General features: G+C 38.7%; 1 protein-coding gene across 31 annotated transcripts in view; it reads right to left on the bottom strand.

The window, feature by feature from the left end:
• Positions 1 to 565: 565 nt before the first annotated feature.
• The window catches only part of KrT95D (phosphofurin acidic cluster sorting protein KrT95D), a 327,318-nt gene continuing 312,277 nt past the window's right edge, over positions 566 to 15,606 (bottom strand). For all 31 annotated transcript variants that reach the window (XM_073960285.1, XM_073960280.1, XM_073960276.1 and 28 more), the window contains 5 exons: positions 6,583 to 7,210; positions 6,052 to 6,517; positions 5,375 to 5,975; positions 5,184 to 5,300; positions 566 to 956 (listed from right to left, as the gene is read on the bottom strand). In XM_073960285.1, the coding sequence (XP_073816386.1) occupies positions 826 to 956; positions 5,184 to 5,300; positions 5,375 to 5,975; positions 6,052 to 6,517; positions 6,583 to 7,210 (1,943 nt within the window). In that variant the 3' untranslated portion in view covers positions 566 to 825. The remainder of the gene's footprint in view (positions 957 to 5,183; positions 5,301 to 5,374; positions 5,976 to 6,051; positions 6,518 to 6,582; positions 7,211 to 15,606) is intronic.

Genomic DNA, 15,606 nt, shown 5'->3' with positions numbered 1-15,606 from the left:
CCTTTTTGTAAAACCACAATTCCACAATTTATTGAGAACACTGAAATATGTACGCCTGGGGATAAGTGTGCCTAGTTATATATTTTTTTGGATACACATAATAACAAATTCGTTTCAACTTTAAATTTTTATGATGTTTTATTTCTGATTATTTTCTTTTGTATAATAATGTTTCATTTCTTTTTTAATATTATTGAGTCTATGCCTGTATATTTTTGCTCAGTTTTTTTAAGGCTTAGGCCTCGGTGTTTTTTGTTGGGTTTATCATATTTTTTTATAATAATATTTATATGTTCTTGTATTGTTACAATGTATTATTAATTATTATTTAAATATAGGGGTTGTTTTTACAATTATTTTCTATTATTATTATTTAATTATTCTTATGTATAAACAGTAAATTAAAAAATATATGTATTTATATTTATATAAAAAAAAAATCATAATAAAAAAATAATACAAAACAAAATATATATTTAGAAGTTCAATTCCAATATAGGTATATCAAAAAAAGAACTCAAATTCATCAAACCACTTAGCAATTTTATGTTTGTTGCTGCTCTTCTTTTTCTTTTTTGCAATAAAAATGAGTAATATTTTAGACCGTCTTTTATTTTCTCATTTAGTTTTACTGAATAAAATTTAACTGACGGTTATTAATTAGTAATTTTTATTATTTTATCTATAGTGTATTTATAGTTTATAGGGTTTGTTGTTGTTGCTTCTTCTTCTTTTTTGCTTTTTAGTATATGTATATGTAATTTTTATAGGTAGGTTAATTTTTGTTTGTTTGTTTTAAATCTATGATATTACTTAAGAAAATGACTAGGATAATTCCGAACATGACATTGGTGTACAACCAATTAGAGCAATTGGGAAATTTTTAACATGGGTTTGCCATTGCGATGATAATTGGAAGAATTTAACGCCAGTCCATTCTGTGCCATCAATATACACTGCAAAGATAAATTAAAAATAATATATTAATTAATTATTGAACATATTATTATTGTTATTTAGGAACATAATGTTACAAAAAGTAAAAGGTTTATGACTGTACAAAAAATAATAAACATAGTGGTGGACCTACATGTACTACGAACAGATCCAAATTTTAAAAGTAAATACCATTTTCGTAGATGAAGTTTTGGAGTTTTGGAAGTTTCCAGCGTAAACTTTTGGGCGTTTGTCATATATGTATCATGAACAGTGGGCCTAATTATTCCACAGGGAGATGTTTTTGGAATCTTCGTACCATTATCAAACGAAGTATGGAGAAAAAATGTATAGTCTTGTAACAGAGACCACAAAGACTGGTAACAACAAAAGTGTATGAAGAAGTGGCCCTAATATTAAGATATTTCGGGGCCCATACCTCTGGAGTATTGGCTTGCATTAGCAAAAACGTTGTCATGTTTACAAAAATTACAAGTTATTAAAATTTCAACACGATCCGAGGAGTGATATTACTTAAACTCAATTTACTTTATTAGTCCATCCTAAAACGTCATCTGATTTGGGAGTCACTCGAGTCATCTTAGGATTTTTAGAGCTTTCAAGCCATTATGTCACAAGAAGTGTTGTCTTTCCTACATTTCGCTGTAAGCGAAATCTCAAGGGGTACCTACAGTAAAATTTTCGAATAGACCTTCAACTGCACTTAAGAGACAAGTTTGATATTTTGGCAGAGAGGTACCGGAAGGTGTTGTTCAATATGATGTACATTTGGAAGAAAATTTCCGATGTTCAAAGTATCGGCCAAATCAGATACAGAATTCGTATGATATCGGGTTCATCAATTGTTGTTGTAGCATCGCACAAATCTTTGTTCGTATATCTTTTTCAGTTATTCTGCAACCTGGACTGACTGCGTCCATAAAGAATCATGAGACAAGTGAGTGGGTAGTTAAACAGATGCAGCGTACTGTGCGGTGTCAGTCCACTCGTATTTGCCTTGGCAGCTGGCGTTCTTCTGCTGTGGCAGATAAGGCTGGTCTCCGAGTACGGAATTCACAGTGTATCTTTGTACAGCCTGCGCCACTGCATCAATATGTATGCTATTCACCCGACTGAGAGGTTCGCTGATTTAGAGGTTCTCGCTTGTACTTTTGGGAAACTTCCAAGAAGGTACTGCATTCATGAAATCTTGTTGTGCTGATCCACCGGTAAAATCAGAGTTTACTCAAGAAGGCTGTCCACTAGTGTCATATCTTACCGAATACCGGCCTATTGCTTTCTAAGAGGCAACCGAAGTGCTACCGGTTAGAGACTTGAGAACCTTGGTTAGTGGTAGAAATCAGGACACCATCGACCAGTTTACTCAGGGAGAACATCATTTCAGTCGCCCAGGTGACTAAGAGGCAACCGAAGTGCTACCGGTTAGAGACTTGAGAACCTTGGTTAGTGGTAGAAATCAGGACACCATCGACCAGTTTACTCAGGGAGAACATCATTTCAGTCGCCCAGGTGACGAATAGGTGGAAGAACTGCACTAAGTCAACTATGTAGACAATTAACCTATTACATATGTTATCGACGATAGGACCCTACGCCTAGATTGTACAATCATCCGCATACATTACGATGTGTATGCGGTCTGGACGGTGTGGAATTTAATAAAGGTAGATGTTAAACAGTTCCGGAGATATAACCCCGGCTTGGAAACTCCCTTGTTCTAGCCATCTTTTCCGTTTAGGTTTGCCTACTAGCCTGTTGACTTCAAGAGTATGTTTTCCAACTCAGGGGTCTTCAGGGTTCTACGGATCTTGGAGACCTTATTTCTGGTGCCCACACATATACATGGTAGTATCCAACGTCTATGTCTATATCCTGGAACAGCTTTGCATGGCTTCGATAGGTCAAGAGCCATGTTCGGTCGCAAAGAGCAGTTCTGGTTGAGACCTTGGTGCATATTCCGGAGTCCATGCTGATGTTGGGCAACTGGGAAACTGTTTCTCATCAAGGGGAGGAGTAGTGCCTCTAGAATCTTTGCTAATGGCGACAAGAGGTAGATCGGCCTGCACGATTCACGTTTGCAGGAATTCTTGTTGGCTTTAGTAGCGGGACCACCCTGCTAACTTCCCAGGCTTCTGGTACAATATGGATGGATAACGGCAGATTGAGGACACTTATTATAAACTCATATTCGGGTTCATCCCGTTGCTTAAGCATTGTCATTGAGATTCCGTGATGCCCGCAACATCGCTCATCGTACGGCGTAGTAAACTCGTCTTCGCCTTATCACTCTCGGGTTGCTCTATAAACTGCCAGTTAAAGCAACACTATCAGCTCTGGTTCTGTAGCATTTCCGCTAATGTTCGGGTACTAATATCCTCTTATCCTTATAGGATTATCTACGCTCACCGTGCAAAATGTGGGGCTCTCAATTTGCTCATGGTGAGTATTGAAGTCCCCTATCACCGGAGGGTTATTGCCCTCCAAAAGCGAACTAATATCGTTTATATAGCGCATGGAACACCTCTGCATCGTACACATTAACCAACTCTATCTCCGTCCTACAGTTTACTGCTACCCAAATACATTCCATGTATGGGTCACTAGAGTCTAGCTTAAGCGAGATAGGTCTGTACTGAACAGACTGATGCACAAGAAGGCAAGTACTCGTCATCCTGTACGATCCTTTACAAAACCGTTGAGGATGAGCTTTGTTTCCTGGATCGCGGTGACCCTGATGTTACACCGACTCATAAAGTCTACGATATTGCTGACTTTGTTGTGGAGATCTTTGCAATTTAATTGCAGGAATGATGTATTTTTGAGGCGCTGAACAACAACATGAGGTGTTAAATAGAAGATGATCTGACACAGTAAATAGCAACATAGCTCCTATCGCAGTAGTCCAGACTATCTTCAAAGTTGACCTTTATAAACAAACTTCATTTGATCTAAATTTGATCTAAGTTTGGCCAAATATTACAAGGTGCAAAGTTTGGAGCAAATCGGTGGATCCGTTCAAGAGTTATCATCATCATCTGGATGGACAGGGCTACATCGATTTATATGAAACGGATTTGGACCAAACAAAGCCCGTTATTTCGAGGAGACTCTTTTTTGATCGTAACACAGTGTGTATATTAGGGCTATAACCAAAAAAATACCACACCAGTACCGTGTGGGGAATTTTGTCCTGATAACGAAAACGTGTTCCTAAGATCGATTCGGTGAAAAAAGTTTCCGCACCGACTGCGATTACTAAAACCCCTTTGATATTGTTTCTACTTAAAAATTTAAATTTGCTTTGTTTGAATAAATATTTATAGTAAACTAGCGGACCCGGCGAACTTCGTCTCGCTATTAAGCAATAAAATTTCATACAAAAACTCAATTTTCGATTTTTCCAATTTTCCGACTTTTCCAGAGAGATTTTCCAAAATTTTCTTCCGTAAAGACCTTCTCCTCGAACATACGAATAACCGACAAAAAATTTTACAGAAATCGGCCTAGCCGTTCTCATTTTATGAATTACTATACATTTTTTACACCATTTTTATATTTATAGTAAATAAATACAATTCTCACAGGCAAAGTCATTAAAAACTGTCTGTAACTTTCGCGAATTCGTTGCAAATGACCCCATATTCTCTTGTCCGATAGGTACAATAAAGATAAACATAAAATTCGCGAGTTTATATAAAAAAAAAAAAACAACAAAATGGCAATATTGTAAAAAAATCCTAATATGCTCTGAAATGCTGAGATTTGATAACAAATTGGTCCAGAATGGTTTGATATTGATTTTAAATTAGATTTAAAAATAAAATTAAAAAATGCATTACTGAACTTCAATCCATTTGGTGCGGAAACTTTTTTCGGGATAGAGAACGAATTACATCTTATTTCATAATAGTTTTTCATGCTCTACACGGCTATGTGGTGGTATTTTTGATATTTGCAAAAAAGTGCAAAAAGTTATAACCCTAGTGCATATTCCCTTTAACTTAATTGCTGGAGGTGTACCTTAATGAAATTGCCAAATGAAAATACACACGGCACAACACATGGGACCCATAGCTGCGAGGCATTATGGGTCCCATATAATATCAGTGCCACTTGGAGCCAATTACCATTTTGTACCAGAGCACTTTAAAGATTTTGTTTTTGTGGCCAATTTACCATTTTTGTAAGACATGCAGTGGAAAAAGATTTAATAATTTTTAGCTTACCTCTCAATGGCACTGGATGCGACTGTTTTGGTGAGCATATTAAACGAGCAACGCCTTCAACACATTGCTCCTTTTCGAGATCACGATCTTTTTCCTTTTTCTTGCCCAAGCGCATAACTGCAAAGAAACAAAAAGAAGAATACGAAATTATTTCGAAATTCGGCAAATAAAAACTCCCCCAAAAAACTTACTTTGCTTTTGCTTCTTTTCTTTGGTAGCAAACGAAACGGTCAAACCATTCGATATTTCACCCAATTGGGCATTTTGTGGCAAACGCCAAACTTGTAGACTTCTAAATGTACTCTTAATGCTATTTTTGCCACCCTGGTCACCGCCCTTGGTAGCACTCTTATCCTTAGAACTTGAATAATCCATTGGTCTGGCTATGGGCCAGTAATCTACTTGTAACTCTACGGCTTCATTGAATAGATTACCCTGTAAATGTTGCGGTGTAGCACTAAAGCTATCGCCCATTCGTTCACGATGCGAGGATGCAGATGAGGGTGGTGTCTGTAGAGGTGGTGATATTCGGCCACTTTGTGGTGGAGAACCAGATACAATACCACCACCACCTGCTCCGCCCTGTAGACTGGAGGATATATTTTGGCTATTCAAGGGGTTTTGAGGATTCGACGCACTACCAATTGGTATGGGATTGGTAATTGATGACGGTTGTTGTTGTTGCAATTGTGGTTGTTGTTGTAGTGTTGCAGATGCCAAACATTGTTGAGCATAGTTTTCTTCGAGATCAAGTGAGGCCTGGGGACCTTCTAAACAACCAATACGAACATCCTGTGGGGAAAATATAGAAAATAATACATGTCGTCGCTCATATCGTATGGAGAACATTTTGTTTGTCGACACTTACACTAACAAATGGCACAAATATCTGACATGAATCCTCATCTTTATAGTTGACCATAGCCTCAGCTATGGGTATTTGTGTGCAGGGTCCAGCCGCATGCAAATATCGTTGTATACGATTCACTAATTCTACAATATCCGATTTGGTGGCTGCACCTGTCTCAGCCAATGTTGTAGCATTGACTGTGGTCACAGCACTAACTGCGGCCGCTGTTTGGGCCACCCGTTCACATAGTTGATACCAGTTGTCTGAACCAAACATTGCAGCATAGGTCTGATCCAATTGACTGAGATGTCGAGCAATCGTACTGCTACCAATGGGCACAATATAGAAACGTAGATGATTCAACCAATCTGGTGGCCGAACACCCATTAGATCAACATAATGGCGCAGGGCAGCACCCTGTAGCCAGTCGCCGCCAATTAATAGGATTTTCACTGTGGTGGGTGGTTTGGCATTCGAATTACAGCTGGTAAATAAAAGAAAAAATATGTTAGGAAATGGAGTTTAGCTTTTGGCTGATGGATAACTTACTATTTTTGTATTTTACCCATAAGGGCTTGCAGTACGGCCTTTACCTCAGCCGTATTCTGGGGTACAAAGGCCGGTTTAAAGGAATTCGCAAATAATGTTGTCAGTTTCGGTACTAAACTACTACCGCTTAAAGCTTCCGGTGGACTTATTATTGTCACCTCATCGGGTATAACTGAGTCTTCACTGGCAAAAATGCGACTCAACTGATCCAGCAGCATTTTACGTGGTTCCACATTGGTGGGTGACAAACATGTCTCTAATACTGAGCGTGGTTCAGCACTTAAGCTAAGAGTTTGTTTCTTTTTACCGCCACCCGGTGTACTACTTGACGATCTGAATAGACGTGAACGTTTTTCATTCGAAGAGGGGGTAGTTGTATTGGTGGTGTTTCCGGTATTATTGGCGGCATTATTGGCATTTTGTCCCATTGAGGCCAATAAATTGGCACTGGTATTGACGGGCGTTAAAGCTTGATGGTGTTGTTGATGCTGCTGCTGCTGCTGTTGCATGCGCATAAAGTCTCGATCGCCACGTGGAGGACTATTTTGAGGATCTGAAGTTTGTCCATCGGTAAAGACGGCATTGCCTTCATTGCCGGAACTATCATTACGATTATCACAAATACGATCTGAAGAAAAGGAAAAGGGCGAAATTGTTTATAAATTATATTGTTTTACATAAAAAATTGTACTATTATAATTATAGCTAAAATACATTGTAGATTCCCGAAGAATAAGAAAATAGGCAAAAATAGATTTCTTAAAAATAGTTTCTAAGGGGACTACATTGTGGGTACAATTGTGCAATAAAGTCTCCGCATGCTATATAATTTCTAAGCTGTGCAAAAATAGGTTTATTTTTAGTAGTTGCAAATGAAATAAGTTTAAAGAAATTTACTGAGAGTAAATGGGGCAAGAGGAGCATTGGACGGGAATACTTAATATTAAAATAACTTGTTCAACTTGTTCCACACCAGAATTCATTAAGAATGAAGGAAGGGAAGCTCATGCTAACGTGTTTAACTGGCAATGTCCAAGTGAGAAGATCGTCAGCAAAGGGGGTTCTCAGGGGTAAACAATAACACTATTCTTTTGTCACATCTAAAAAAAGTTAATAGTATTGATCCGACTGACTGGCATGTTCACTTATAAGCAATATGACTAAGGGACAGTTATCGGGTTAGTACCCACCTTGAAAAAAAAAAACATTGACTACGAAAAACAAGAGAAAAGTAGGTGAATGCTTGGCTTGATGGCGATGACAGGAAACTGTTTTTCCGTTGGCTTTCTCTTAGGGAGGATTTTTTTACAGAAACCATATTTATGAGCAGTCATTATTTAAAGTCCTATGAAGCAAAACATTGAGTTTGTCGCATATATCGGATCAAGCCATTTGTTCAAAACTAACGAAACTTCTGGAAGAGTACGAGCGGAGCAGAAAACACAAAAATTCGAATGGATGTCCACCCTTACCAGCTAAGCGATACCTGATTGTTCTAAAAGTAGCACGGACTCATCCTATAGCAGTGCAAATAGTCCGTACGAGGATGATAATGCATCATCAACGAGTAAAAGGAAGCATAACGAACAGACATTGCAAAGATAGGTTAAATGTCTACATAGCTGACCTAGTTCTTCCATCAGAGGAATATGAAAATATCCGCCGCTAAATCCACTGCCTGTGTTTACCACTTGAACGGCTAAAATGAGGCTCGAACTGAACATATTGGTCGATGGCGTACTGATTCCGACCACTAACTACCCCAAAATATTCGGTATCCGATAACATTTTTATGACGTCCGCGCATACCACAACTATTTGCGATAAGATCAGAAGTAGGAACAAGGTTCTGACAAATAAAATAAAAACCTTGTTGATCTCATACAAAGCAATAGGCCGGTCTGTGCGGCGGCGCCAAGGTGGTATTTAAATGTTAGCTGTACGCAGTGGAAGAATATTCAAACCGGCCAGAATGAGGAGTACAACAGGGTGATTAGGCACAGTGGACCGACCGACAATCATCATGAGGAGACGAAGGTTTTACCGGTGCATCAGCACAACAGGATGTTGTCGACGCAGTATCTATATAATGGGACCTACAATTTATCGCCGAGTCCGAGCGGCATGTCTAAGACACCACTTTTGTAGAGAAGTTTTACATGGCTGAAATACTCAGGAAATGTCGCCAACATTACTGAGGGGTATTTTGCCACCGTTGAAAAGTGTTTTGATGTTGCCTGGGAGAATCGAACCCACTACCTTATATGTGCAAGGCGGGTGTTCATACCATTGCACCACGGTGGAACCCCGACGCAGTATCTGCTTGGGTGTTATCGCAGTTGTGGTGCGGATGCTCACTGCGATAATCTGCTTGGGTGTTATCGCAGTGAGCATCCGTTTTAGTGAAAGCGCCAACCCAGACACGCCAGGACAGATCTTCAGAGATAGAGAGAGGTCCCAAAAAGTATGAACGAGAACCTCTAGACCTGCCTCCACATTCTTTATGGACGCAGCTAGTTCAAGTTGTAGAATTTTTAAGTCTGGATACAAAGGAACCACAACCAGATAAATGAAATAATACACAAAGGAACATATTTGCGTTGCTACAACAAAAACAAAAGGAAGCATAACCGAACGGGCATTGCAAGACGCTTTGTGTGTTTCAAACATTCCGCCGAGGTCATTGGAATCTTAACCACATTTCAGTCAGGAATCTACAAGGCTATCTAGAAGAAATCTGGTCGGGTGAAGGAGTAATTGGTAAGTATGCTTTATCTGGAGAAGTGGAGCATACACTTTGAAGACAAACACCTTGAGATCTTTGAATATCAGACCGTGGTCCTCAAGAATGAATCTATAGAAATAAAATTGAAAGCGCTCAAATTGAAAGATAGAAAATCTCAAACAATCGCAGAAAAACTCCAGAATGTGTTATACCCTAGACAGGCGGCAACGTTAATTTGCGTTAATATCTGCATTTAATTTTACCGCGACAGACGACAGTTTATGCATTTACGAAACAGCTGATTGCTGGTAAACAATTGTTTTGTTGTTGTTTGCAATGCAAATTGTGTCTCAGAGCATGAATATGCTCTCTCTCCTACATGAATATGGGCTCTCTTTTACAGCATTGCCATATTGAAATACCTAAATTCAGTTTAGTCCCAATTTACATTAGGCGAGTTTACTTGCGGCAATTGTCAGTTTGTAGGTGAGAGAGGGTGCTGAGAGGCAAAGGGTTACCATAGGTGTGTTCGTTTACTCAAAATTTTTACAAATTGTTACTGGATGTTGTTCGTGTACTCTACAGTACAATGCAAAAGACCTTAGCCGATTACAAGAAGTTACTGAACTTGTACAAATTTGTACAAATTGTTGAGTAAACGAACACACCTCATATGCCTCACCTCTCTCTCCTACAAAATGGCAATTGCCGCAAGGAAACTCGCCCAATGTAAATTGGGACTTAAATTCCCTTTGATTTTGTGCATTAAGAATGTGGATAATGCACGAATTAATTTGTCTAGGGTATTAGATGTGTTCAAACTGCGGGGATCAATTGTGATGATTGTTGCCGATAGTACAGGCGTGAATGCCGGCTAAATGACAAGGGACTGCAGCATGGAAGATAAGTTAAATGGGTCGACTAAATAAACAAACATTGATTATTATTATTGAAAACAGCCTTCGCCAATGGTGACACGACATTAAGAAAACAGTGATGACATGAAGTTTCTCTCTTTTGTAAAGTTTAAAAGGGTCCCAAACACCTGCAATGTACGCCGGAACTCTCTTGCCATTCCAGCTCTTTTTGAGTTTAATCTGATGCCTGAAACCCGGAACATAAATACTAATGTTCCCACAAACATCCCCGAAGGGACAAGAAAGACTTCTCTCATATCAACGAGTGCACGCCGATTCATATTGTCTCAATGATATGGGACATAGTTTTATCGTCGAGTCCGAACGTCGTATCTTACGACACCACTTGTAGAGAAGATGGAACGGCAGACCTTCTGATTGCAAGGCGGACGTGCGTACCACTTTACCACGGTGCCCCGGGTGCCACCAGAATAGGTTGCGTAAAATCTGTTCACTAATTTCATACTGATGGACTGATCATTGGTTCAGTAGTCAATTGTTCCGATTTGACGACATTGAAGAGCTATCTGTAGTTCAGAGTGAATACCCAAAAGTTCTGAAATGCTTGATGACCTACTATAAAAATGAAAAATATCCAATCAGCATTGCTGGAAGCAATCAATGTTGGGAGCGGGCGATCAAAATAATGAAAGACTTCTAAAACTCCTGCCGCAACAAGGACAACCCATCACTGATGTTTATCCCTTCAATGGCAAGGTGAATACTTTGTTAACTTTCTTGTGTGATTGATTTTTTCTAATCTTAAATAAAAATTTAACAAAATATGATCTACGGATGGATATGAGGTCGTAGAAAAGTCATCACCCTAATGTGAATCCGGTAATGACGTATATGGATCCCATGGAACACTTTCAGTATCACTTATGTCAATTAGATGTGATATTTTAAGACATCACCATGCATGCACCATGAACAAAATAACATCTTTTAAATTCCATTTCATTAAGCATCGGTGTCGATAATTTTCATTGAAATCTATTCTTGAACTCGACACAATTATGAAAAGTTCAACTTCATGGTCTTCCTATGTCTATAAATAACAACAAAAATGTTTTTAATAGTAATCATTTTTTGTATGGTGGTTTTATCGAATCCACACCAGAGCAAGTAAGCGGCAAATGCGAAGCGTGTGAAAAAAACATACACTACACCCCATCGTCAGACCACCATCATAATTTTGTGGTGAACGAACGACAAAATGCATTTGCCAGCATCTAAATCAATGTCTCCACCATCGCCACCATTACCAATAGACCACAACAAATGGCCCTTGAAGATGATATGAGTGCATTTTCACATCGATGCATAATCATCATCTAGCCCAAGTGGTGGTTACGACCGACCGACCGGCGACCACGCCACATTGCCTGACACTCATCTCATTTAGTGAGGGTAAAAGGGTGGGCATTAAATGTAAATTTTTGTTGCAATTATGCAAGCTTAAATATGTACGAGTACTCTGTGGAAGATAAATGAATAATGTGGTTCGCCGGTTCTCATCTATCTGCCTCTCTTCGCTTAATATGTGATGGGCACCCAACTGATTTTCTGTATTTTTTTTTGCTTTTTTTGAATAGCAACAAATGTGGGTTGTTGTTCGTTGTCATCGTTTTGCCACATTTAAACTGCTGTGCCATAATATTTACAGCAAAGTGTAAATTTAACAACACTTAGTGGACTAGTTGTCATCTATTGTGGAGGACTGTCGCAATGAGGGAGAGAACATTTTAAAGGGAGTGATTTATTCTTTGAAACTTCAGAAGTCTCACTTCAAAATAACATTAAGATGTCATATTAAAATTTGTCATTAAAAGACTGGCAACTATCGAATACTTAATAATAATTGCAATTGTGCTCCACAATTTAAAATGTTAAAATGTTATATGTTTTCTACGTTTTGGTTTCCACTTGCTAAATGTAACAGGAAAATTTTCTGCAGTCGAACGAAAATTAAAGCCTAAGGTAAATTAATTAAAAAAATTGATCCAAATTAATGTGACTTTAGCCTTGTAAGTCCATTATATTACCTTAGCTCAAATCCGGGAGAATTCTCAGAAGAAACAAATGGATACATAACGCCTATTTGTCAACTACCTTTTACAGTAAATCGTGCTTCGTGTACCTTGTAGCCGAATGCTAAAGCTTATATGTATGAAGCGAGAAAATATTGAAATTTAGTGTTAAAAGTTGGAATAGGGAAGTTGACCGAGGTGCTAGAATCTGTCTTGAGTTCGGTTTCTAGAACAAAACTTTCTGTTGTGACCACCCAAATAAGAACTTAGCAAAACCAAACGAAAGTGGTTATATAATTTTTTCTTAGGAATGAGTTATAATTACTTCATGAAAATGCTATTCTAAAGAATTGGTGAAAATGACATTCCAAAGTATTGGAAGAAGACATTCGAAAAAAATTGTGAAGATACCTTTGAAAAGAATAGATAAAAGAAAGTCAAGAGTAACTTTTAGCAAGTTTTCAATTATCCAATTGTCCAAATTTTATAATTAATTCTGAGTATGACGTTTCTCTATAAACAAAGCATTCCAATATAATAATAAGAGATAGGTTATGTGGGGTTCAACATTTTAGTTGCAATACATAATTATGGAAGCACATTTATAATTTTTGGGAATTATTCTACTTAAATAATAATCATAAGAATATTAAACGTTACACATGCACATATCAATATATAATTAATTTAAACAATAATACATACACTGAAAGAATGGAATAGAGCAAAACATACAGATAAGATCTCTAGATTTAATTACAAGTAACAGTTAGGCAAATAACATGGATTTCAAGCCAACTAAACAGACAGAACACGAACGCAAATGTACAGTAGAGTGTGTAGAAAAAATGAAATAGAAATTAAGAAAGGAGAAAATTGTGTATTTGTGGAAGCAAAGCCCAGCTCTTTGTTATTAGCTCAAGGGTGTGCAACCAGTTTCAGCTGAGGACATTGAAATCCCAACCACATTTTAGTCAGAAATTCACAAGGCGACCTACAAGGAAGCTGCTCAGGTGAAGGAGTACTTGGTAAGCACACTTTACCTGTAGACGAGTGGAAGTAGGGATAGGCAATGGAAAGCAATAATCGATTTTTCGAATTTTCGATTTTGATCTACAACTAAAAATGCGATTTTTCGGTCTGGTGATTATTTCAGTTGTCTTAAAACTCGACTTTCGACTTTTATAACCGCAGAAAATCGGTTATAGTCTACTATTCGTCGAGTTTCGGGTTTTATTTTGAAACTGTAAAATCGCCAAAACTGTAAAACCACCAAGTCAGCAAATTATGGCCAAACTCGAAAATCGATCACAAGATAATCGATTATCCGATTTTGCGTCCAGACTAAAATCGATTACGATTTTAGACTTTTAACTGCAAAAAGTCGATTAATCGGAAGTCGACTTACCTAAGTGGAGCATGCACTTTGACGACAAACGCATTGAGAGTTTTGAATATCAGACCGTGGTGCTCAAGGATGAATTTATAGCAATTAAAATGGCTGCGATCAAATTGAAACATTGGAAAGCTTAAACAATCGAATGTGTTAGATGTATTCAACCTGCAGGGGGATCAATTGTCTTTGTAGTTCCCGATACATGGGCGTGAATACCAACTAAATGTAGTGCGAGAGTAGTAATTTTTCAAAAAGAAAAAATCTCTCCCCACACCTAATTTCAGCATCATGTGCTGAATTGCATTCTTCGCTTTGTCATGGAAGATGAGCTCCATGGGTTGGTTAAATCAAAAATATCGAATACTATCTACACCAATGGTAATGGCTGCCCAATATCAACATGGTTTCCGGAAAATGAATAGTACTACAACAGCATTACCCGCCATATCCACACATATCAGTAGAAGACTGAATCCGAACAGGCCGTGCCATCGAACTGTCATGATGGCACTTGATCTATCATCCATGACCGATACCGTCATCCATGACAAGCTGTTGGGGGATATAGAGGAGACCACTCTCCAGCCGTGTTTGAAACGTTGTATAACGAACTATATGTGCAGACGCCAGTCGTTTGTGGAATTCAGAAACAAGAAGTTAAAAATCCTTAGAGTAAAACAGGGAGTTCCTTAGGAATATTTAACCTCTACCTTTCTGAAATTCCAAACCCTCTAGATGGCATACAGATCGTAATGTATGCAGGTTGGCGTCGGGTCATATCGTCGATGACATACGCGATAGGTTAAATGTATACATTAGAGTGACCCAAAAAACAGTTCTTTGGATTTCCTACACGCCATTTTTTCCATTTGATCCAAAAACCTTATATATGGAATTTTATGGCGATCGATTAAGGTTAACCCGTACCAACCTAGAGATCTTTGTTTCCATAGTCATTTGTATGGGGCTAAAGGTGATTTTTTAACGAATATTCTCTAAATGCCACAGTTATGGCCCGATCGATGGAAGCACTTTACCAGTTCATTGCTGTGACTAAAAAACTAATCCTACAAAAAATTGTGAAAATCGGATCTTACTTTGATACAGCTATATAGGGCGCAAAATACCTAAAATGGGCCTATCGGAGCTATATCAAAATCCGATCCTGGTAGGATCACTCTAGTATACATAGCTGACCTTGTGCAGTTCTTTCATCTGATGAATATGAAAATATCCTCCGCTAAATCCACTGCCACACTGTTTACCACTTGGGCGGTTGAAATGAGGCTCCCACTGATTCAGACCTCTAACTACCCTGAAGAGTATTAAGAACTGTCAGAATGTTGCCCTGAGGACTTTAGCAGGGTGCCTCTTCATTACACCAGTGGACCATCTTCATGAGCAAACGATGGTTTTGCCAGTGCATCAGCACAACAAGATGTGGTCTATGCAGTATCTTCTTGGGCGTTTTCGCCAAGAGCATCCCTGTCACGATTTAATGGACAGGCTTCCCTTTCTATAGGATCAGAATTAGGAACAAAGTCGCTGGCCGGCAGCACTTGGGGTGCTGATAAAGACCTCAGGCCGGTTTGTGAAAAGCTATGCGGGACCAGCGTGATATCCACATGTTAGCGCTACACAGTGGAAGAATATTCAAACCTGCCAGTATGCCGGCCTGAGGACTGCAACAGGATGCCTCCTCATGACACCAGTGGACATTTTCATGGGTAAACGAAGGGTTTCGCGGTGCATCAGCACAACAAGATGTGGTCTATGCAGTATCTTCTTGGGCGTTACAGGTACAAGGTACAAACGAGAACCTCTAGACCAACGAGCCTATCAGGCAGGCATGGATAGCATTCACGCTAATGCAGTCGCGCAGGCAGTACAGAGATACAGTGTGAATGCCGTACTTGGGGACCACCCCCCAGCCATCGCAACAGAAGAACGCAA

This window comes from Musca autumnalis, unplaced genomic scaffold, assembly GCF_047663935.1.
Source record: "Musca autumnalis isolate F117 unplaced genomic scaffold, ASM4766393v1 scaffold_1, whole genome shotgun sequence".
NCBI classification, from domain to species: domain Eukaryota; kingdom Metazoa; phylum Arthropoda; class Insecta; order Diptera; family Muscidae; genus Musca; species Musca autumnalis.
Note: the sequence above shows the minus strand (reverse complement) of the source record. Positions and strands in the feature narration are given on the sequence as shown.